This window comes from Acomys minous (genome assembly GCF_964271855.1).
Source record: "Acomys minous genome assembly, chromosome: 13".
NCBI classification, from domain to species: domain Eukaryota; kingdom Metazoa; phylum Chordata; class Mammalia; order Rodentia; family Muridae; genus Acomys; species Acomys minous.
In genome coordinates, this window is record NC_140495.1 from 60,396,546 (window position 1) to 60,417,452 (window position 20,907).

Below are 20,907 nucleotides of genomic sequence, written 5' to 3' on the forward strand. Positions count from 1 at the left end.
CCCCAAGTGTCCCCTGCCCTCCATCCCCAGGACAAAGGCTCAACCTGCCTTTCACGCCAGCTGTGGTTGGGGAAACCCCTGCTGCCTGCAAAAAAAACCAACTTGACTTTGAAAAGGAAGAGGCAGAAGCCAGGGGGAAGGGTGGCTGGGCCACTCCCTGTGGGGGCAGGTGCTAAGTAACTATAAACCCTGGCTAACGATGCAATTACGGCCATAAACAGAGCCCAGGAGGGATCAGGGCCAGAAGCCAGACCCTCAAAAGGGCAGCCAGGCAAGGCAGTGGGTCCGTCCCTCCCACCTACTTCCCAGCATCCAGGAAATGGGGTGGGGTGGGGGGGTTCACTGGTGATGGGATGGGCGGGCACGGACACCCCCAGCGGTGCTTGAATGGACTCTTTCCTTCCCAGGGCCTGCTCCCTGCCCACCTCTGAGTCACCAGCCCATCAGCTCTAAAATGCACATTTGGTTCTCTATGGATTCAATGCTCACCTCAGATGTCCCCTGCCTCATCACATGGGGCATGGGACCAAGAGATTTGGGTCTTCATCTAGCTCCACCTCCTACGTGAACATTCGGCTTTACAACCCCCTTGTAAGGTGCGAGCAATGTCCGCCCCTCTCACAGAGAACGCCCCCCCCCAAACAGACCCGCCCTTCATCACACGCTCTGCTTAGCGTCTCTCCTGTAACTAACTAGTAGGCAAGCCGAAAGAAGAAGAGACTCAAATGAGCCGAGAGAAACTGAGGCACAGTAAAAAGTTCCAGAGGCAGCTAACCCTTCCCCTCTCCTGCCTCTCCAGGCTGGCCGGTAACTTTGGCTGGGTCACTCTCTCTGGACTGGGCGCTGCCCGAGGGCAGAGCCTGGAGAATGGCGACTGGCTCCCCGGCCAGCCACCGAGCTAGGCCTCCGCGTTCGGATCTGCTAGCATCCGCACCTGGCCGCCTTAGAGGAAACTGGAGATCCGCCCCCACCGCACCCCCTAACAGCCGGAGTTGTCTGGTGTGGACCAGTGGAATCCGGGACAGTGTGGCTGTAGGGCCCTCAGGCCACCTCCTAGAGGCTCCTCTTCCTTTCTGCATCAAGCAGCCTCTCACTCTGGGTCCGATAAATTGGAACCCACACTTTCCCGGTGATCAGGGCGCTCAAGTTTAGTCCCGCCACTGTCACACTGAATGGCCCCCCTGCAAGGCAAGCGCGGGCCTACGCAGCAGGTTGAGGAAGGGCGCCGGGGTGAGGGCCAGGCGCAGGATGGAGGGCGGGGGCCGGGGTAGCGCTGGCGCAGACCAGACTAGCCCAACCCGGGCTGCCGCCCTCCCTTCTTCCCCTGGGCGCGGGGCTGGGGCGCGCCGGGCGGCCGCAGCGCGAACCTGCTCGCGCAGCCCGGAGCAGCTCCGGGCAGCAGTGCGTGAAGTCAGAACCCACAGCACGGCGGGGGCCGAAGGGCGGGGACCCAGGTGGCATCTGCCGGCTCCCTTCCAGGAGACGCTGAGCGGAAGAGGCGATGGGGGTCCGGAGTTGGGGGTGGGGAGAAAAAGACAGTGACCTGGCGTGACGGGCTAGCCTGAGGTTGGACGGTGCAGGGAGAGGGGAGCGTGTTTCCCGGAATTGAGGATCCAGAGGGTAGCTCAGGGAGGAGGGCAGACGACTGCAAGCTCAAGGAAGCTGAAAGCAAGGTGCACAGAGGGTGCGACCCTGAGCTGGGGTTCCCTAGGGTGGCGAGACAGTGGTAGAGGAGAACTTTGCCAGGGACATCCAGGGACTGAAACCAAAGGTATCTTCTAACAGAGAGACCCAGGAGAGAGAGAGAGGCAAACGAAGGAGGGAGGGATGGGGCGTCCAAACCACCCCCGGTCACAAGCAGCCCAGCCCACGGGGCGTGGCGGTTCTCCGGCCCTCCCACTCCCCGCGACCATCCAGGCTGGGCCAGGCCCCGCCGGCCTTGGTGCCTGTACACCTCCCCCGGCTTCAGACTCCCTCCCCCGAGCTACCCGCCCCCGCCGTAACGGGGGGAGGGGGAGCTAGCTCAGGGCCCGGGCGCCCCTCAAAACTTCTTGCAAGTTCACTCCTGCACCTCCCGCCCCAGCTCCGCTCAGCTTCCCCGGGCCAGGAAGGCCCGTGCCCGCCCCGGCCACTCCCGCCCCGGTTACATAAGGTCGCGGGGAGGCGGCCCCCGACCCGGCCCGAAGGGAGGGGCCCGAGGGGCTCCCCGGCTGGCGAGCTGTACGGCTCGGGCCACGCGCCGGGTACCCAGGGCTGCACCGGCTGCGGGTGGGTGGCAGTGCAGTGCACCCCGTCCGGCTCCAGTCTGTACCCCCAACCCCCCACCTGTCTCAGGCACCCACAGGATGAGAAGTGAGGCGCTGGCGTCCCCCGGTCCCCCGTGCACCCCGTGCCCCTAGTCCCGCTCACCTCTCTCTGAAGGTCAATCTGTCCGCCGCCGGCGCCCTGCGGTTCCGGCAAGTTGTCCCAAGTTCGGGTGCCCGGCCCCCGAGCTTCGCCCGCCGCCCGTTGTCGGGCTCCTCGGGCTACGCGCCACCAGCCAGGCCCGCCCCGTCCGCCCTTCCCGCCGCCGTCGGCGCCGTCGCCGTTCTCTGCGTCCCGCCCGCAGCTACCGCCTCCGCTGTCACCTAGCCCCGCGCCCGGCACTAGGGCTCCGGCTGTCACTCCGCGCCCACTTCCCGCTGCGCCCGGCAGAGGGCAGCACCCACCCCTGCGTACCGCCCCCGTAGCCCTAACATGGTGCCCGCTGGGAAACGTAGTTCCCGCCGTAACCGCGCGGGGCTCGCCGGGATTTGCAGTTCCATCTTGCTGGCGGAGGTTCCCAAGGACTCAATTTTTGACTTTAAATGTTTGTCCTTTTTCACTTTTTAGATTTTTCCCCCTCTCCTCTCTATCAATAATGCCCAGAGGTAGGACCTACTACATTACTACATCTTGTAAAAGGACCAATAGCAAGCTGCTTTTCCAGGAATGTAAGAAAAATATAGAGTCCCAGGTGGTCTTTACTGTCTTGTGTCAAAGCTGGTGAAACAGGAGACACTCCCAGAATTCCCAGCAGCAGCCTTGAAGCTACCTTTTCCTTTAGGAACTTCCACTTTGGGAGACTTTGACTTCTTTGTTAAATAATAAAATAATAATATTATTTTAATTGTTACTTCAGGATAAGCCAGTATGAAGCAGAACTGTAGGGGTGTGTGTGTGTGTGTAGAGAGACAGGGTTTCTTTGTGTAGCTTTGGCTGTCCTGCAACTAGCTCTATGCACCAGGTTGACCTCAAACTCACAAAGGTCCTCCTGCCCCTCAAGTGCTGTGATTAAAGGCGTGCACCACTGCCACCTCCGACCATAACCTGACTTAACAATATATTTTTAAATATAGGTTTAGAACACAGGGGCTAAGAGACAGCGGTGATGAGGGAGTGCTAGGGCCGCCAGAAAAATTGGGTGTGGGCTCCTCATTGTCTTTTTCTTTTCTTTCTTTCTTTCTTTCTTTCTTTCTTTTTTTTTTTTTTTTTTTTTTTTTTTTTTTTTTTTTTTTTGGTCTTTTGAGACAGGGTTTCTCTGTGTAGCCTTGGCTGTCCTGGACTCGCTTTGTAGACCAGGCTGGCCTCTAACTCACAGCGATCCGCCTGCTTCTGCCTCCCGCCGAGTGCTGGGATTAAAGGCGTGCGCCACCACCCCCGGCTTCATTGTCTTTTTCGATAGCCGTATTTTTTGTTCTGGTGAGTTCTAAAGTTATCTTCAGAGGACCGCTTTGATCGCAGGGTGTTTCCTGGGGTGTACCTGATACTATTGTCATTGATTAGGTAAAACGTCATGAAGGACGTTAGACTATCTTGACTGTAAACAAAACAGCCCTGGCTGTGAGATGCCCAGACGATGTCTGGAGGAGAGTTGAGGCCATATTCCATGGCACGCTTGCTCAGGATTCAAGCCTGGATTGTTTATTTATTTGTTTTTACCCTTGTTTTGTTTTGTCCAGACAGACTCACGAAATGACTGGACCTGGCCCAGAATTCACTAGCTGATTGGGCTGCCCTGAAACTCACAGAGATCTCCCTGCCTCTGCTTTCTGAGAATGCTGAGATTAAAGGCGAGTGTCTGCACTCCTGGCGTGTTATTCTAGCCCTCCTAAGGACATTCTCTCTGTGTTGACACACGTCACAGGAAGTGTTCATGATGCTAGGAGGCATGATTCTCAGCTGGTGAAGTAAGGGGAACTCCTTTGACTCTCAAGTCCCCCAGTTGTCCTCACGCATCCTGTCTCAGTTTGGAATGGGGTGCAAGACCTGGATCCAGTCCTTGTGTCCCCGCCTCTCAGAGTAAGAGCAGTTGGCCGGGGGGGGGGTGGTGGTACACACCTCCCAGCACTTGGGAGGCAGAGGCAGGAGGATCACTGTGAGTTCCAGGCCAGCCAGGTCTACAAAGAGAGTCCAGGACAGCCAAGGCTACACAGAGAAACCCTGTCTTGAAAAACAAAAACACACAAACAAACAAAAGAGTAAGAGCAGTTGGGACAGCATCAGCACCACCATCTCCCTGCTCGGATGGTCCCAGTCGGCCAGCGTGTCTCCTTCTCCTGCTGGAAGCTAAGGGCACTGGCACATCATTCTCAGCTTCCTGTGCCTCTTTTTTCTTCACTCCCTCTCCTTTCACCCCCTTTCCTCCCTGCCTCCTGCCCCTTTCTGTCCCTCCTTCCCTCTCCCCCTCCACTCCATTTCTATTCTTCCTCTTCTCCCTCTTCTTCTCTTCCTCCTCCTCCCCTCATCATGTGACCCCCAAGTCCCTAGGGCTTTCTAAGAAACTCCTAAGGAACCAAAAGAATGAAGTCTAGACGGGCAGAGGTGGCACACTCCTTTAATCCCAGCACTCGGGAGGCAGAGGCAGTCGTATCTTTGTGAGTTAAAGGACAGCCTGGTCTACGATGTGAGTCTAGGTCAGCCAAGGCTACACAGAGAGACCCTGTTTCAGAAAAAAAAAAAAAAAGAATGAAGTCTGGAAATGACAGGCCTCTCACCAGCTGCTTAGACAGAGCCTGGAGAAAGAGCTGTCCCTCCTGTCCAGACTAGAGACACAGCCCTCTTTCAAAGCTGCAGGCCAGAAGAGGACATCAGATCACATTGTAGATGGTTGTGAGCCACCATGTGGTTGCTGGGAATTGAACTCAGGACCTCTGGAAGAGCAGGTGGCACTTTTAACCACTGAGTCATCTCTCCAGCTCCACAGCCCTCCTTCAAACCCCATCCTGGGACTTAGAAGACTGATGAAAATAGTCATCCTAACTCAATGTCAACCATCTGCAGCCTCCCTAGAAATAATCATCTTGCTTTTTCAAGGATCCACAACTGATAGAAATGAACATGGTACAGCATCCTCCAGAAAATTCGAGTCAAAATTGATTCAAAGTTGAAGATACAAACATTTAGCTCTGTATCGTGTCAGCCTCTGTCAAAGTTGAAAATACACTCATAGCTCTGTATCGTGTCAGCCCCAAACACTGGGCTAGCGGACACTCCTGTGGCCTTGAGATCAGTGGGAAGTTTGAGGAAGTGGCACAATAGAGCATTTTCCCTTTGCCCATCCTGTACAATCCCGCCCACCATCACCTGTCTTATCTCTTCTGAGGGAACCTGTGAATGGGCTCCAACCCCTGAAGGCGCAGGCCTGTCTCCAAGCTGGGCCTCAAACTGGGCTCCACTTAGCATCCGAGTGACCCACCAGGACCTTGCAGCCACTGAGGTCAGTCAGCATGGAACTAGCCTTGATTGCCACTCTCACAGTTTCCAGAGACCCAGGAATCTGACAAGTGCCAACTTTACTAAGCTCCCCCACCCCACACAGCACGCACACAAATGACCCCACAGGCTGGTCAGTATAGAGAACTATTTATTATTACTCAAAGCTCAGGGTCCAGAGAAGGAAAGCTGGAAGCAGAGAGGAAGGGCAGAGGTGGAAGGCTGAGAGGAAGAAGGGCAGGTGGGTGTCTAGATGGCAAGCCTAGACGGCGGTGGCAAAGCCAACTCTGTTGTTGCCCATGTCAAAGATGGCGTAGTAAGACCTGAGGAAGACATCTCCAAGGATCCACATGGGCTGGCCACTCTCAGAGGTCAGATAGGTGGTCTCAAGGCCAACCATGCAGTAGCTGCCCTCCTGTCCAACAGAAAGACAACAGTCACACACTTGCTCAGGTGTGGACTTAACTTCAGCCTTGAATGACACAAAGACTGTCCAAAGGGCTCTTGAGCCACCTTACCCCCCATAGCAAGGACCGCAGGGGCTTGAGGGGAAACGGGGGTTGTTTCTCCAATAGCTGACTTCAAGTTGCAGTGGTTCTAAGAGGCTGAGGCCTTCTTCCTTCACAGACCACCCGCCCCCCTGCTCCAGGCCTGCACCAGGTGAGCCTGGTCATTAGGCCTTGAGGACAGACCACCTTTGATTCAAACCTTAGCATAGCTTTTCTAGACTGACAGCTCTGCCCAGAGGAACTAGGCCTTACCTGGATGATGTAGGCAGAGGGTGACAGAGGGAGCTGGACACCGTTGAGGACAAAGCTGAAGGTAGGCAGGCTGCTGACACTGTCACAGTTAACAAAATACTGCAAAGAGGAACAGGGCCCAGGCTGATACATCTTACTCAGAAGAGTGCCAAACACAGCTGCCGCCTCAGCGTTCTACACCCTAGGCCCGTGCCCACTGTCTGTGGTGGACCTGAGGAAGCAGCTGGCCTCCATACTCTTAGCATTCAGCAGCTTTGGCCCGGATTGGGAGGGATCTGAGGAGCCCACTACGCTAAAGCATTGCTCCTGATGGACTATCCATTCAGAGAGATTGAATTGCTGCCCTCACTCAGCAAGTGCCCTTTAACCTACAGATCTGTAGATCATGGAACTTTTTATCGGTGTCATACACAATCTCACCACTGGAATCAGTGAGATGAGCTCCTTAGCAAACCTTCTGCAGGGCTTAGGACCAAGCAGGCCAGGAGAGCATGGGGAAGTAAAGGGGGTGTGGCACACAGAGCTGTCCCTTGTCACTCATTTATGGGGCGCCTCCCCTTCTGGTCACTTGATTCTAATCCTAAAGCCCAGACAGTGTTTGATTCATATTTCAAGATGACTTCAGCTCAGAGGAAAGTCTCGCCCTGCCACACTCCCTCAGCTCCAGCCTTTAGGTCTCCACTGTACCAGGGTCACTACCACCCTCCCTGCCCCCACCAGTGCCTTCAGAAGCTAAAATCCTGGAGGCCAAGGACTCAGCTATCTTTGTGTTCCCAAAGAGAAACTGCAAATCTCACACACACACACACACACACACACACACACACACACACACACACTGTGTAGGACGGCCTCCGCCAGACTCACCTCTCCATATTCTCCCTCCTCGGCTCCGATGGCCTGCAGCAGCTCACTCAGGTACTGGGAAGGCATGGTGAGAAGAGAGGTGCCGGTGTCTACAATGCCCTGACAGCCCTGGGAACACCAGCCAGAGGCCTGCTCACCAATAAAGAACCTGAATGGTAAAACAGACAGCGGCCTCAGCTCCCACCTACCTGTCCCAGGGAATCAGAGGATCTTCCTAAAAGGGCGCCACAGGTGGATGCATACAGAGACAAGTTGTTCTTGAGGAAGGTGAGGGGACCCCCATGTCACACCACCTTAGAGTCTATATGAAGACATATAAATGGCCTAGACACAGCAAAAGCCAGAGCCACTGGTTGTTGTAAGGAGTTTGAAAACATGCGCTCTGAGTCTAACCTGTGGAGTTAGACTGCGGGGCCCTCATTGCTGAGATTGGATGGGCTGCCCATCTCTGTGGCCTCAACCCCATTTCTCCAAATTTAGCTAGGCTTTTTTGTTTTGTTTTGTTTTGTTGAGACAGGGTGTCTCTGTGTAGCCCTGGCTGTCCTGGACTTGCTTTGTAGACCAGGCTAGCCTTGAACTCACAGCAATCCGACCGCCTCCGTCTACCGAGAGCTGGGATTAAAGGTGTGCACCCCCAAACCCAGATTTAGCTGGGTTTTGATGCTCCTGGATGGCTTGGGTCGCTGTGACTTTGGGAGAGGGCATATACTAGAGACTCTCTCCCTCCCTCCCCCACCAGCGGGTGTCCGAATTGGCCAATAGTTCCTAGGGTTGTCTTGAGGTACAAGGACACACTCCCCAAAGCCCCACCACAGACTCACTCTTCGATGCTAATCTGCCAGTACAGCTCCTGAGTGACAGGAACCCAGGTGATCTCCCCAGTGTAGAGGTTCTCATCCACACCTCCAAACACGATCTGTCCTCCATTAGACCCCTGCTGGCTACAGAAGACACAAGGCAAGGGAAGGCCTGAGCAGCCAAAGAATTCCTGTGGTGAAACAGCTGCTTCCTTCATCTCACACTGAGGCTCCCTCAGACTGGCGCTCCGTGGGGACAGTCAGTGTTCCCTTCAGATTGGAGCTTCCTGAAGATGGGCTGTTTCCCTCAGATGGGCTGTCTGTCTGGGCCTCTCAGAAGCCTCAGTGCTTCAGACTCTGGAGTGAAGATGGCCCACAGAGCCCCAGCCCTCCCTGGAGGGACTGATGCTTTGTGAACCCCACCAGCTATTGTGTTGTCTTCTGCTTTTTACCTCATGCCGCCTGACAGAACTCATCACACAAGCTGGCTTGTTAACTTTTCTATTGAAACAGACAAGTGAGGCTTGGGAGAGGGGGTAGTGCGAGGGGGGAGAAGGAAGAAAGTCTTTCACATTGTTCTGGTAGCCCTCCCCAGCAAACAGTAGAGAGTGCAGGGATAGACTGAGGTGACAAAGAGAGAGATTAAAAGAGGCAAAAAGTAAGTCAGGAGAGTTGGTGACAGTGAAGCTGCCTATGTCAGATCCAAGCTCTCAAACCTGGGCACTCCCTAGAAGGAAGCTAACTCAGGAAAAAAATAGAGACACGTGGCGTCCAGTCAGGGCCTGCTCTGGTCTGCTGGAGGGATAACCACAGGTTACAAGTCAATCCTGACCCAAGCCCCAAAGGCTCCAGACCAGCTGGAACAATAGAGCAAAGGAGACGAAACAGGAGACTGCTGTACAAGAGAGATGTGCAGGAGAAAGTCCAGGCCAGTGAGGGCCCTCAGTGGGACAGGCACAGGAGTTGGACTCAGGAAGTGCTGGAGTGAAAGCCAGACTCCCAGACTTGAGCCTGAAACAGGAGGCTTGTCACAGTCAAAGAGCACAAAGGACAATATGGTGGCAGGATGGCTCAGCAAGTGAAGCTGCTCCTGCCCGAGCTTGACAAATTGGGTTCCATCTTTGGGACCCACGTGGGCCCAAAAGGAGGGAACCAACTCCTGCAAATTGTCCTCTGACCTCTACAAGCTCACTGTGGCCTGGGCCCCAACCCCTGCTCTAATACAAACAAATAACTGTTGAAAAAAAAAGGGGGGGGGGAGCAGACAGGAAACAGATCTAGGGTGGGGTGTGTAAAATTCAGGAACTGAAGAGGGAGGCTCTGCAGGAACAGGTGGGGCTGAAGCCTCCAACCCTCAACCTATCACAACTCAGTTGGGTAGTGGAAGGACTGAGGGTTTGTAAGTGGTCGCTTACCTGCCAAGGTAGACACCAAAGAGTGGCTGGGAGAGGGCACCCTCGCTCAGCAAGCCCTGCAGGGCGGTGGTGGCGCCCCCTTCAGACAGCCCAGGGTAGGCCAGGCCCATGATGCCATCAAATTGTGCATAGACAAAATTGGTACCTGGCTCATTCTCACTCAGGCCAAACTCCTGGTTGGGGACCTGAATGCCTTGGACCTGGAGAGGAGGTTAAAGAGAGGGATGGTGACTGGGCCTCCCTGCTCCTCCAGAGCCCCTCACTCCTGTTCATCTCTCCTCACTTCAGCTCCCCTCACAGGGGCCATCTTCAAGTGTCAGGACAGACCCTGCACTGTCCCTGCTCCTGCCCTGTCCCTCCCTCCTCTGAAGATCTATGTCCCTGATGAAAATGGTCACAACCAACGGCTTCCTCATGGCTTCCTCAGCTCCTTTCACTGAATGGCCATGAGTAAGAGTCAGCACTGTGAATGGACGAGGTCCTGTTCAGACATCCGTCCTATGAGCAGCATTTCCATCACATTTCGGGGGCTCTATCTAAGGCCTCCCCCATCTTCCTCCCACCCCCACCCCCCAACTAGGAGTAGGGACCCTCTCTCACCGTCATAGTGTCATAGCCAAAGAAGCCAGTCAGGCTGCCGGTACCGTACTGCAGGGAGAAGGTCTGCCCTTCCGTGTAGTAAGTGGAGGACTCACTGGGGTTGTAGCGGGCATGTGTGGCTGCAAGGGCAGGTGGACCGCTGAGTGGAGGACTTCCTGCTGTGGAGCCCAGAGCCTGCCATCCCTCCCAGCCTGTGCTTAACCCCAGCATCCCCTACTCAAGACTTCAAGGGGTGGCCAGCAGTGACTCACCCATGAAGAGCCCTAGCACAGACTTAGGACCAGAGATAATAGGTCCCTGAGGCTCTGGAAGGGACCAAACTCTATTACAGAGGTAACTTCCATCTCCCCGTGCAAACTACTGCAGGAGGAGACCACATCCAGGATTGCTCCCACCCATCCTTTAGACACCCTTGATGCAAACATGATGTGGAGATTACCCGCAACCAAAGGACGGCCTTGTCCTGCTGACCAGGATGGGTGGGATAGAACAAAACGGAGTGGGGGAAGTGAGCTGCCAGAGATGGAGGAATATGTTTCTTAGCAAGAAAGGCAAAGGAGCCACCCAGCTGCAGGGCCAGCCTCATTGGCAAGGCTTGGATTCAACATGGGACCTCATGTGAGTGGGGAACTGCACCCTCCCCTCCAGGAGTGAGTTCCCCCAGCATCCCTAAGGAGATGTCTGCCCCTTCTGCTACCCATCCAGCACTCACTGCAGGCCTGGCTCTGGCAGTAGACAGAAGACACCCACAGGTTGGAGGAGCCAGTGTCGAAAAGGACCAGGAAGTTCTGGGGTGGAGTCCCGATGCTGATCTCGCCATAGTAGGAAGCCTGATGGGGCAGAGGGGATGAGGGGGATGTGACAGGGGAGACATTAGCTCTGAGAGATCCAAGGGCTCAGCTATAACAAAGGTAAGCAGGAAAGAACCCAGCTTGTGCCTTTCAGACCACACCAAAACTAGCCACCCAAGTCTTCCCTCATAAACTGCCCCATGGGAGGCAGAGGCAGGAAGATCTCCATGAGTACAAGGCCAGCTTCTTCTACAGAGCAAGATCCAGGACAGCTAGAGCTATTACACAAAGAAACCCAAGTCTCGAAAAACCGAAATATAAAAATAAATAAAATTTAAAAATCTGCCCCAAGCCTAGGGATGCTCAGTCTATCCCTGGCCAGTCATAATGTTGTGTGCTCAGAAGCAAGGACAGTAAGAACTCCCCTCAGACTCTTTAAACAGTTGCCCACAACAGATTAGAAGAAGAGGGTACACCTCAAGACAGGGAGGCAGGGAGCATTTGATTTGGTAGCAGATTCAGAGACTCCCTGCGGGGTGGTGTTAAAGGTTGGAGAAATGGCTCAGTTGTGAAGAGCACTGACTGTTCTTCCAGAGGTCCTGAGTTCAATTCCCAGCAACCACATGGTGGCTCACAACAATCTATATTGAGATCTGGTGCCCTCTTCTGGCCTTCAGACAGAGCACTGTATACATACTAATAAATGAATAAATATTTTTTAAAGGCTTACGTCCATGTAGGCCATGGGCTCATAGAGCACACTGAAGTCACCAAAGCTGCCCAGGCGGTACTTCCTGCCGATGTCGTGCTTGTGGGTCTTCAGAAAATCTTTGAGCACCCCCTTCTCCTTCATGGTCTCACGGACAGTCTTCATTTTCTTCAGGGGGACCCTGAGGAAGGCTGCGTGTCAGGCCAGTGCCCTGGGTCCTTCCTCCCAGACCGTTCCCTTCTCTCCCGTCCGTCTGTCTGTCTGTCTGTCTCTCTTTCTCTGTCTCTCTGTCTCTCTCTTTCTCTGCCTCTGTCTGTATGTCTCTGTCCTTCTGTCTCTCTGTCTCTGTCACTGTGTCTCTCCGTCACTCTGTGTCTCTGTGTGTCTGTTCCTCTCTGTCTCTCTCTGTCTGTCTCTGTTTGTGTCTGTGTCTGTGTCTCTGTTTCTCTCTCTCTCTCTCTCTCTCTCTCTCTCCCTCTCTCTCTCTCTCTCTCTCCCTCTCTCTCTCTCTCTCTCTCTCTCTCTCCCTCCTGGCTCCATCTGTGTGCCTCAATCTCTCTACCACTCTTTCCCACAATGGCCATTGTTTGTATCTCTCTTCCCTCTCTTCTTTTTGTTTTGATTTCTTTCTAGCTCTTTCTCCCTTTGTCTTTTTCTTTCCTTTCCTCCTGCTTCTAACTCCTCCTAAGTACTTGCTCCTAGATTTAGAAATTAATCAGCTTCAACCACATCCACCCTCATCCCCACATGGAAGCACCCCCACATGGAAGCACCCCCACATGGAAGCATCCCCACATGGAAGCACCCCCACATGGAAGCATCCCCACATGGAAGCACCCCTGCTGCCCAGGCCCCCTGCCCTAATAAACCCTGCAACTCCCTCCCAAGAAGGGGAGAGCGCCTTGGAGAATTGTCCTTGTTAGAATCAGTGTGTTTATGTCTTTGTACCTCAGGCTGGCCTCAAACTTAGACATATCAAAGAGTGGCTTTTACCTTCTGATCCTTCTGCCTCTACCTCCCAAGAATAGGCCACCGCACCCTATTTCTAGAACGCTGGGCGTCAAAGCCAGAGCACCATATATGCTTGGCAAGTATCGCCCAACTGAGCCACATTCTAGCCCACAGTGCTACATTTTTAAAAAGGTACCAGAGAAAGCAGGTTCACCCCAAAGTATCCTTTCCTAAGGTGGTCCTCGACACTGAGCACCTGCCTATGTCACAGAGCATGGAGTAAGTGGAACCCTGCTGATCAGCCCTACTTTTCAGTAACATCACCATCCAGAGGAGTCACTGTGCTTCTCGGGACATTGGGAAATTGGCTTGGGAGCTGCAGGGTTAGCACTTTGCAGTCATGGTTTCTGCCAGTATCACCATAAGCACGGCTGTCACTGCTCAGAGGCACCTGCTTGCTCTGCAGCCTAGAATTCTTTTCTCTTTTCCTTCGTTCTCCATCTTGCCCCTTATTCTCTTAGAACTCTCTGTTCCAGCTTTTCTGTGCTAAACCTCTTGACAAGAGTCACCCCAGTCGTCTCTGCTGAGTTTGCACAATGGAAGTTTCTGGGAGGAGCTGACTTTTTACCCAAGAAACTACCAGGCAGCAGGCTGAGAAAAATGGCTCAACATGGAAAGGTGCTGTTGTCAAGCCTGACAACCTGAGTTTAGCTCATAGGATCCATATGGTAAAAGGATGCACTTTGTCCTCTGACCTGCACATGTGGTCAGTGGCACGGGTACACTCACACTGGCCCTCATGGACACAAAATAAGTTTAAAGCAAAAAAAAGATTGAGTCATAATTTAAAATGATGAGGTACCAATGTCTACAGATACTCAAGTCCATGGCCATCACCTATAATGTATGCGAATCCTCCCACTACCTCAAATTATCTCCAGATTACTATTAACAGCTACTAAGGGGCTGAAGACATGGCTCCGTGGATAAGAGCACTGTTTCCTCTTCCAGAAGAGCGAGGTTCAATCCTCAGCACCCACAGTCAGTTGTGGTTCCAGTCCCAGGGGATCTGACACCTCCCTAGCACCATGCACTAGGCTCCAGGCTCCCACTGCAGGCTCTCTGTGCCTATAGTGGTCTCCAGTCTCACCTGAGCAAAGATGCCTCCAAGATGGGGAGGCAGAGCAAGGCTACCACCATCCACTTCATGATGACGAATCGTAGCTGGTCTCACAGGAAAACCCGCTTCGAGGTGGACGGTTGCAGTGGACTGAAGAGCTGAGCACTACTCCTTCCTGTTATATACCCAGGAGCTGGCCCAGCCCCTGACTCCCAGCCCTGGGTAAGCATGACCCCTGCCCCGGACCCCAAAGCCAAGGTGTTCCTTGGACTCTGCGTATCAATAGTTTCTGTGATTTTTTCTTTCTGGAGCATGACCGTGACACTTTTCATCTTATTGACTTTTTAATTCAAGCAGACAAGGCCGGGGGTAAAGTGATAAGAGCAAACAAAGTGGCCGCACCGTGGATTGGCCAAGATTACAATGCCCCTGGGAATCAGAGGCAAGATGTAGGGTGTGAGGGCTTGAATGAGGGACCTGGGACCTGACAGCTGCGCCCTCAAGCTTGGCACTAATGAAATTTGGAAGCAAATAAGCCGGGCATGGTGGCGCACGCCTTTAATCACAGCACTCAGGAGGCAAAGGCAGGTGGATCGATGTGAGTTCCAGGCCAGCCTGGTGTACAAAGCAAGTCCAGGTCAGCCAAGGCTAACACAGAAAAACCCTGTCTCAAAAACCAATAAAAGAAAGAAAAGAAAAGAAAGAAAGAAAGAAAGAAAGAAAGAAAGAAAGAAAATTTAAATCAGATAATTCTTTGCTCTGGGCACTATTCTTGGTTACTGTGGGGAGCTAGTGGTACCCCAATCTTCCCACTAAAAGGCAGGAGCAGCCCCCCAGTTGTAGCCACCAAAATGTCTCCAGGCATTGGTGGTTTCCCCTGGAGACAAGTCCTTGACGACTGCTGTTGTATCTGCAAGCGACATACTTGAAGATCTGACTTCAGTCCTCCTTCCCAGTGCCGCCTTATACATCTGGGAGCAGGGGTTCAGGGTGTCTGCAGGATGAGGAGCCATGGACCAGCCTGGTGGCTATGGTCACAGTGGCAACAGTGGCCATGTGTGCGATGTGAACACTGAGACGGTGCTGGTGGATTAAGTCAGAACAAATTGGTGGCTTGGGAAGTATTTGACATGAAATGGCGTAAACTCAGCCGGGCTCACTCGTAGGGGAGTGTCACACCAGCTCTGCCATACGAACCAGGACGGTTGCCCAGAGCAGGTTGTGGGCAGAGGAGCCCCACTTGTGCCTTGCTGTTTTTCCTGTTGTCCCTTCTCCTTCCCCGTTGCTACTCAGAAGCTTTTTTTGGCTGGGGAGCTGGGGGTTGAACCTAAGATCGCCTATGTGCCAGTCTACTGTACCACAGAAATATACCTCAGCCCATTTCGTCGGTATGATTATGTGGTCTATGTTTATGTTTACGTGTGTGTGTGTGTGTGTGTGTGTGTGTGTGTGTGCACATGCGTTCATTTATGCAGGCACATGTAGAGGCCAGAGGCTCATATCAGAATGTCTTCTTCAATGGCTTACCTACTTTATTTTTTTTAATTTTCAAATAATTTCTAGTGTGTTTCCTCTGTGTGTGTGTGTGTGAGCGGGGAGCGAGAGGCAGGTGTTCACGAGTCACAGCTGTGGGAGTTCTTTTCCTCTTCTTACACCATGTGGGGCCTGGGGATAGAACTCAGATTCTCAGCTTTGGTGGCAAGCTCCTTTCCCAGACCTCCTCTGGCCCTGGTCTGTCCCCTGCCAAACATCTAAAAGGTTCAATTTTTATGTGTCAGGATCTTCAAGACCTGAAGACACATGACAAGTCACCAAGGCCATCTTGGTCACTGGTCATGCTTTGCTCCACACGCTGCATCTCTGACAGTGCTGCCTGCCAGGCACTGGGCCTCCAGCAGTCTCTGATGGTCACCAGATGTTTCCTGGGTTGGTTTTTTTTTTTTTAATTACACTTATTTATGTATGTATTGTGTGTGCATTTGGATACATGGGTGCTTGTGTGCTGTGGCATATATGTAGAGTTCAGATGAGAACTTGCTAGAGTCAGTTTTCTCCGTTCATCATGTGGGTCCCAGAGATTGAACATAGGTCATCAGGCTTTGTGACAAGTACTTTTACTCACTGAGCCATCTTACTGCTCCACACGGCCCCTCATGCCCCCTTCCTCCTCCCTCATGCCCACCCCTGGACCCGCCCCCTCCTGCTCTGGCCAGTTCATCTCATTTCTGAACCTCCCAGTGTGCGGAAGCTGAGTGTTCACATCCTCATACCTGTCAGAGGCCCCAGAAATCACGAACAACTGACAGAGCCCACCAGGCTGTTTGCAATGGGCCTTAGCTACTCCTCACACCGCAGTATCCCAGTGGTCCAGCTTCCACCAAGCTCATCTTCCTTTTTATGTTTGTTTGATTGGTTGGTTGGGTTTTTTGTTTGTTTGTTTATATTTTGAGACAGGGTTTCTCAGGGTAGTCTTGGCTGTCCTGGACTCACTTTGTAGACCAGGCTGGCCTTGAACTCACAGAGATCTGCCTGCCTCTGCCTCCCAAGTGCTGGGATTAAAGGCCCACACCACCATGCCTGACTGGGCCTTAGACTTTACATTATTGCTCTTCCCAATCCAACACTAACCAATAATCCCTAAGTCTGTGTGTGTGTGTGTGTGTGTGTGTGTGTGTATGTGTGTGTGTGTGTGTGCTCATCTGTTCAAGCATGTGTGGAGGCCAGAGTTTGATGTCAGGTACATTTCCTCAATCTGTTCTCCACCTTAATTTTCTAAGGTTTATTTTTTTATTTATGTATATGCATATGTACATGTGAGTGCACAGCATATATGTATGAGTGCCATTGGAGGCCAAGAATTGGGTTATTGTGTCCCCTGGAAAGGAGTTTTAGTGGCTGTGAGACATCCAAAATAAGTACAGGGACCTGACCTTAGGTCCTCCGGAAAAAACAGCAAGTCCTCCTTACAGATGTGTCACCTCTCCAGCCCGTTTGCCTTATTTTTGTGAGATAGATCCTATGACTGAGCCTAAAGCTCATCTATACTGTGTGGCCAGCAGAGCCTCGGCCTCCTTCTCTCTCCAGCCGCCACCCCTGGAGTCACAGATGTGTCCCTCCATGCCTGGCATTTATGTGGGTTCTATACAAAGCGATATATATATATATATATATATATATATATATATATATATATATATATATATATATATATATCACTTTTTATAGAAATTAGTTGGGCCTGAAGTTTCACTCAGTGATAGCACGCTTGCCTAATGCCCTTGGGATACTGGGTTCAAGGACCAACATCAGCAAAAAATGGGGGGGAGTTGAAAAAAAATCAGGGTGCCTTCTTCAAAGTATGAATGTTTACACCTTTCAAATTACCCAGCAGCCCTTGTTGTACACAAACCACACTGCCTGTGCCAAGGCAACTTCTGTTCTCTTCTTATCATGTCTGATTGCCACAGAAACATGTTTCCATGCATTAAGATAGGCTGGGGGCTTATCGGCTCCACAGGCTGCATGCTGCTGTATCTTTTTGGTAGCTGGGAGTACTAGGCCCAATCCATTTGGGTTCTGTCCAGTTTCCTATTGCTATCAATAGCTCAGCTCCCACACCAGAATGCATCCAAAGGCATGGAAGTAGTGAGGTCTCCGCCATCAGTGGCATGCACGCAGAGGCTAAAGGACCCTTTCTGAGGCTGTCTGACGGAAGGGTTTCTTGCTCCGGGTGTGAAGCTGGGTCAGGTTGGTTCTGAAGTTTTCCTGTGTGCTGGGATGTCTGCGCTTAACCCCAGGTTTTTCTGAACCTTGTGTGGAGCAGCACATCCAGTGAAGTTTTTGTTAGAGTGTCTGGTATCTGATTGGATTTTTACTTTTCTCCCTTAATGTTGTGGGAGTTGTTTTTCTGTTTTTGTTTTTGTTTTTTGTTTTTTTTGGTCATTTTTATTATTGTTTGAGGACAGCGGGGTACAAGGGCTTGTTATGTTGCTCCAAACAGCCTTGAGCTTGTAGAGAGTCCTCTCAATGGTCTGGAGGACAAGTTTGAGATGTTTTTTCGGGTGTTACTTTTGATTTGGAGTTTGGTTTTTGTTTTTGTTTTGTTTTGTTGTGTCGTTTTTTTGTTTTGTTTTGTTTTGTTTTTGTTTTGTTATTTTAAGACAAGCTCACACCGTGTCACCTCAGCTAGCCTAGACCTCACAACGTAGATCAGGCTGGGCTGGGATTTACAGAGATCCTCTTGCCTCAGCCTCCCCGAGTGCTGACATCACAAGTGTGTCCCACCATGCCCAGCTTTGTGCTCATGATTTTAACGTCTACGCATGGATCCCAGATCCAACAGCCATCACTGTGGTGTCTGCTGGCAGGGCTTGGTGTCCCTGTTTAATCACAGGACTCTCACAGCCACCCTGCAGATAACCTTACCCCCTTCTATGGAGGAGTCAGTTTTATCTGTTCCTATGTAAATATCTGGAAAGAAATCTCTGTATCAGCGGACACATAGAAAGAGACTGCTTCTGTCCTCTGATCTGTTGATTAACTATGCTTGTTCAGGGATGATTGCTTCCTGCTTCATGGAGAGGGAGCCTCTGGGTAGGTGGGGAAGCTCAGCCTCACACTGAGCTGGCAGCTGCAGGAAGGAGAGGAGGGGTGGGGCCCCAGATCAAGGAGAGCCCTGGATGGAACACCCCAGGGTGCCTTTTTTGGTTTCTCATTCTGGTTTTGTAGCTCCCTCCCCTCACTGTGCTTCCTCCCCAGCCTCTGTCTGACAAGGTCTCATTGTAGCCCAGGCTGGCCTTGAACTCACTGTCCTTTGGCTTTAGCCTCCTGCATGCTGAGACTACAGATGTGAGGCTCCAGCTGCTTTCTCTGTCTCCCTGGCAAACAGCAGGTGAGAGTTTCACTTATAGAGAAAGAATGAGATCACAATTCCTAGGAAAATCCTACTGGGTCAAACACCTGCTCCTGGACCCAAGCACTGTGGCTGTCAGGCAGGGAGCTACCAGGCCCTGGCTACTCCCTCAGGAAACATCTTGAAGAGAGTAGATGGGAGCACTCGGAAGTAAATCCACAGGAGAAGTCAGACTCTGGGGGGGGGGGGGGAGAGGGGCGGGGGGAGAGGTGCCTGAGGTTCTTCTGGGTCAGCAGTGTGGGAATGTCCACAATTCTATGATGGCCATCATGGGCCCTGAATCCAACTTCATTTGCCTCTTGTCATGCATCTGAAAGGATGTGATTTGTAATTTGCCCTTAGCTTCTCTTTAGGAAACTAATCTCTACTATCTATCTGGTTTGTTTCTTTTGGTTTTGTTTTGTTTTTGTTTTGCTTTGGTTTGCTTTGGTTTTTTGAAACAGAGTTTTGTTTTGTTTTTTTATTTTTTTAATGTAACCCTGGCTGTCCTGGAGTTGCTTTGTAGATCAGATTGGCCTTGAACTCACAGAGATCTGCCTGCTTCTGCCTCCCAAGTGCTAAGATTACAGGTATGCCTCACCATGCCTGGCCATCTATCTGTTCTTTTACCCAGGCATGCCCCTTGCTCTCTGACCCTCTGTGTGTTTGAATATAAAATGAGAGAAAACCCTCCCTGCAGTGTAGCCATGTAACTCCGTGAAGCCACATTACAAACAGGATGAGAAGGCAAAGAGGTTTGAAGCTGGGAACAATGGTGAAGGTCTGAGGTGGAAGGATCACAAACTCAAGGCCTCTGCTGGCTACAGAGTGATGTCAAAGAGGGCTGAGGCTGTGACTCAGCTGGTAGAGGGCTTAGCATGCACAGAGCCCCAGGTCTGATCCCCAACATCCATCCAGCACCGCATGCCTGTGATCCCAGCACTGGGCAGTGAGGGTAAGAGAATGAGAAATACAAGGTCATCCTCAGCTACATAGAATGTTTGAGGCCAGACTGGACTGCAGGAGACCAGTCAGAAAACAACAAACCCAGAGTGAGCTCAAGGCCAGCTTAAGCAATTTACTTAGACCTTGTCTCAAGATAAAAAAGGAGGAAGGAAGGAAGGAAGGAAGGAAGGAAAGAAGGAAGGAAGGAAGGAAGGGCTGTGGACCTGACATGTTTGTTTGTTTGTTTGTTTTTGAGACAGGGTTTCCCTGTGTATCCTTGGCTGTCTTGGACTGACTTTGGAGACCAGGCTGAACTCAGACTCACAGCAATGCGTCTGCCTCTGCCTCAGGAGTCCTGGGATTTTGGGCGTGTGCGACCACGCCTGTCTCAGATATTTATTGTTGAGCAGCAAACCACTCATCTAGCAAGCATGAGGCTCTAGGTTCAATTCCAAACACAAATAATCATGTTGTTAAAAGACTAAGGGCTCATGTGGGAGAGACTCGCCTAAAAGGCGCTGGTTTCTGCTTCTATTATTGTCAAGAAAAATTAATAAACAAAGGAGGAGAGGAGAGGAGGCAGGAGAATGAAAGTGTATCCTCAAAGAACTCTAAGCAAGCAGGCATCGTGGCGTATACTTTTAATCCCAGCACTCTGGAGGCAGAGGCTGGTGGATCGATCCCTGTGAGTTCGAGGCCAGCCTGGTCTACAATGCAAGTCCAGAACAGCCAAGGCTACACAGAGAAACCCTGTCTCAAAAAACCAAATTAAGAGGAAAAAACCCAAAAAAACCAAAAAGAACTCCAGGCAATGTGTGGCTCGTCCCTGCCATCAGGTCAGCTGCAGATGGTGCATAGCCACCCATAAAACAGAGGCAGAGGCTTCAAGTGACATAATCTGAATGTCTCCCAGAATGTCTAAGGAGCTAGCTGGTCCCCAGGCTAGTCACTCAGGAGTCTGAGAGCCAAGGTGCTGGGGACTCTGGAGTTTGCAGGTATTGCACTTCTCTGTCTGTTTGCTCCTATGCCAGTTGCAGGAGGAGAGACAGTTTCCACAGCTTCCAGAAACATCCATCCTATCCTCTGGCCCAGACACTGTATCAAGGGAGAAAGTGGCTGGGGGTCATGGGGTCTCCATATGGACTGCAGGCCCAGGCAGCACCTCTCAGCTTCCTCCTTGGCTCCTGGTCCTCTAAAGATGGTGCCTCGTGGAGTCTGGAAGCTGGGAGGGAACCCACCGTGCCCTCTCCCCGCCTGACCCGCAGCTATGGGCAGTGCAGATAACAATCAGAGGTGGTGTTTGAAAAACAGAAGTGGCACCTTCAGT

General features: G+C 52.0%; 2 protein-coding genes and 1 long non-coding RNA gene across 3 annotated transcripts in view; 1 reads left to right on the forward strand and 2 right to left on the reverse strand.

The window, feature by feature from the left end:
• Positions 1-2,686, reverse strand: part of TFEB (transcription factor EB) — a 53,342-nt gene extending 50,656 nt beyond the window's left edge. The window contains exon 1 of the mRNA XM_084753010.1: positions 2,410-2,686. The gene's annotated coding sequence lies outside the window, so the exon portion shown is untranslated. The remainder of the gene's footprint in view (positions 1-2,409) is intronic.
• Positions 2,687-2,776: 90 nt separating this feature from the next.
• On the forward strand, positions 2,777-4,104 carry LOC311581090. Its single transcript, XR_014773653.1, has 2 exons — positions 2,777-2,848; positions 3,985-4,104. It is a non-coding gene; the product is annotated as an uncharacterized lncRNA (long non-coding RNA).
• Positions 4,105-5,912: 1,808 nt separating this feature from the next.
• Positions 5,913-13,833, reverse strand: LOC311581922 (gastricsin; the record flags this gene model as incomplete). Its single annotated transcript, XM_084754462.1, has 9 exons — positions 5,913-6,148; positions 6,495-6,593; positions 7,362-7,509; positions 8,183-8,302; positions 9,574-9,773; positions 10,174-10,292; positions 10,886-11,003; positions 11,695-11,854; positions 13,775-13,833. 9 exons carry the CDS (start codon positions 13,831-13,833, stop codon positions 5,996-5,998), a joined length of 1,176 nt encoding a protein of 391 aa, XP_084610588.1. The 3' UTR covers positions 5,913-5,995.
• Between the last annotated feature and the right edge of the window lie 7,074 nt (positions 13,834-20,907).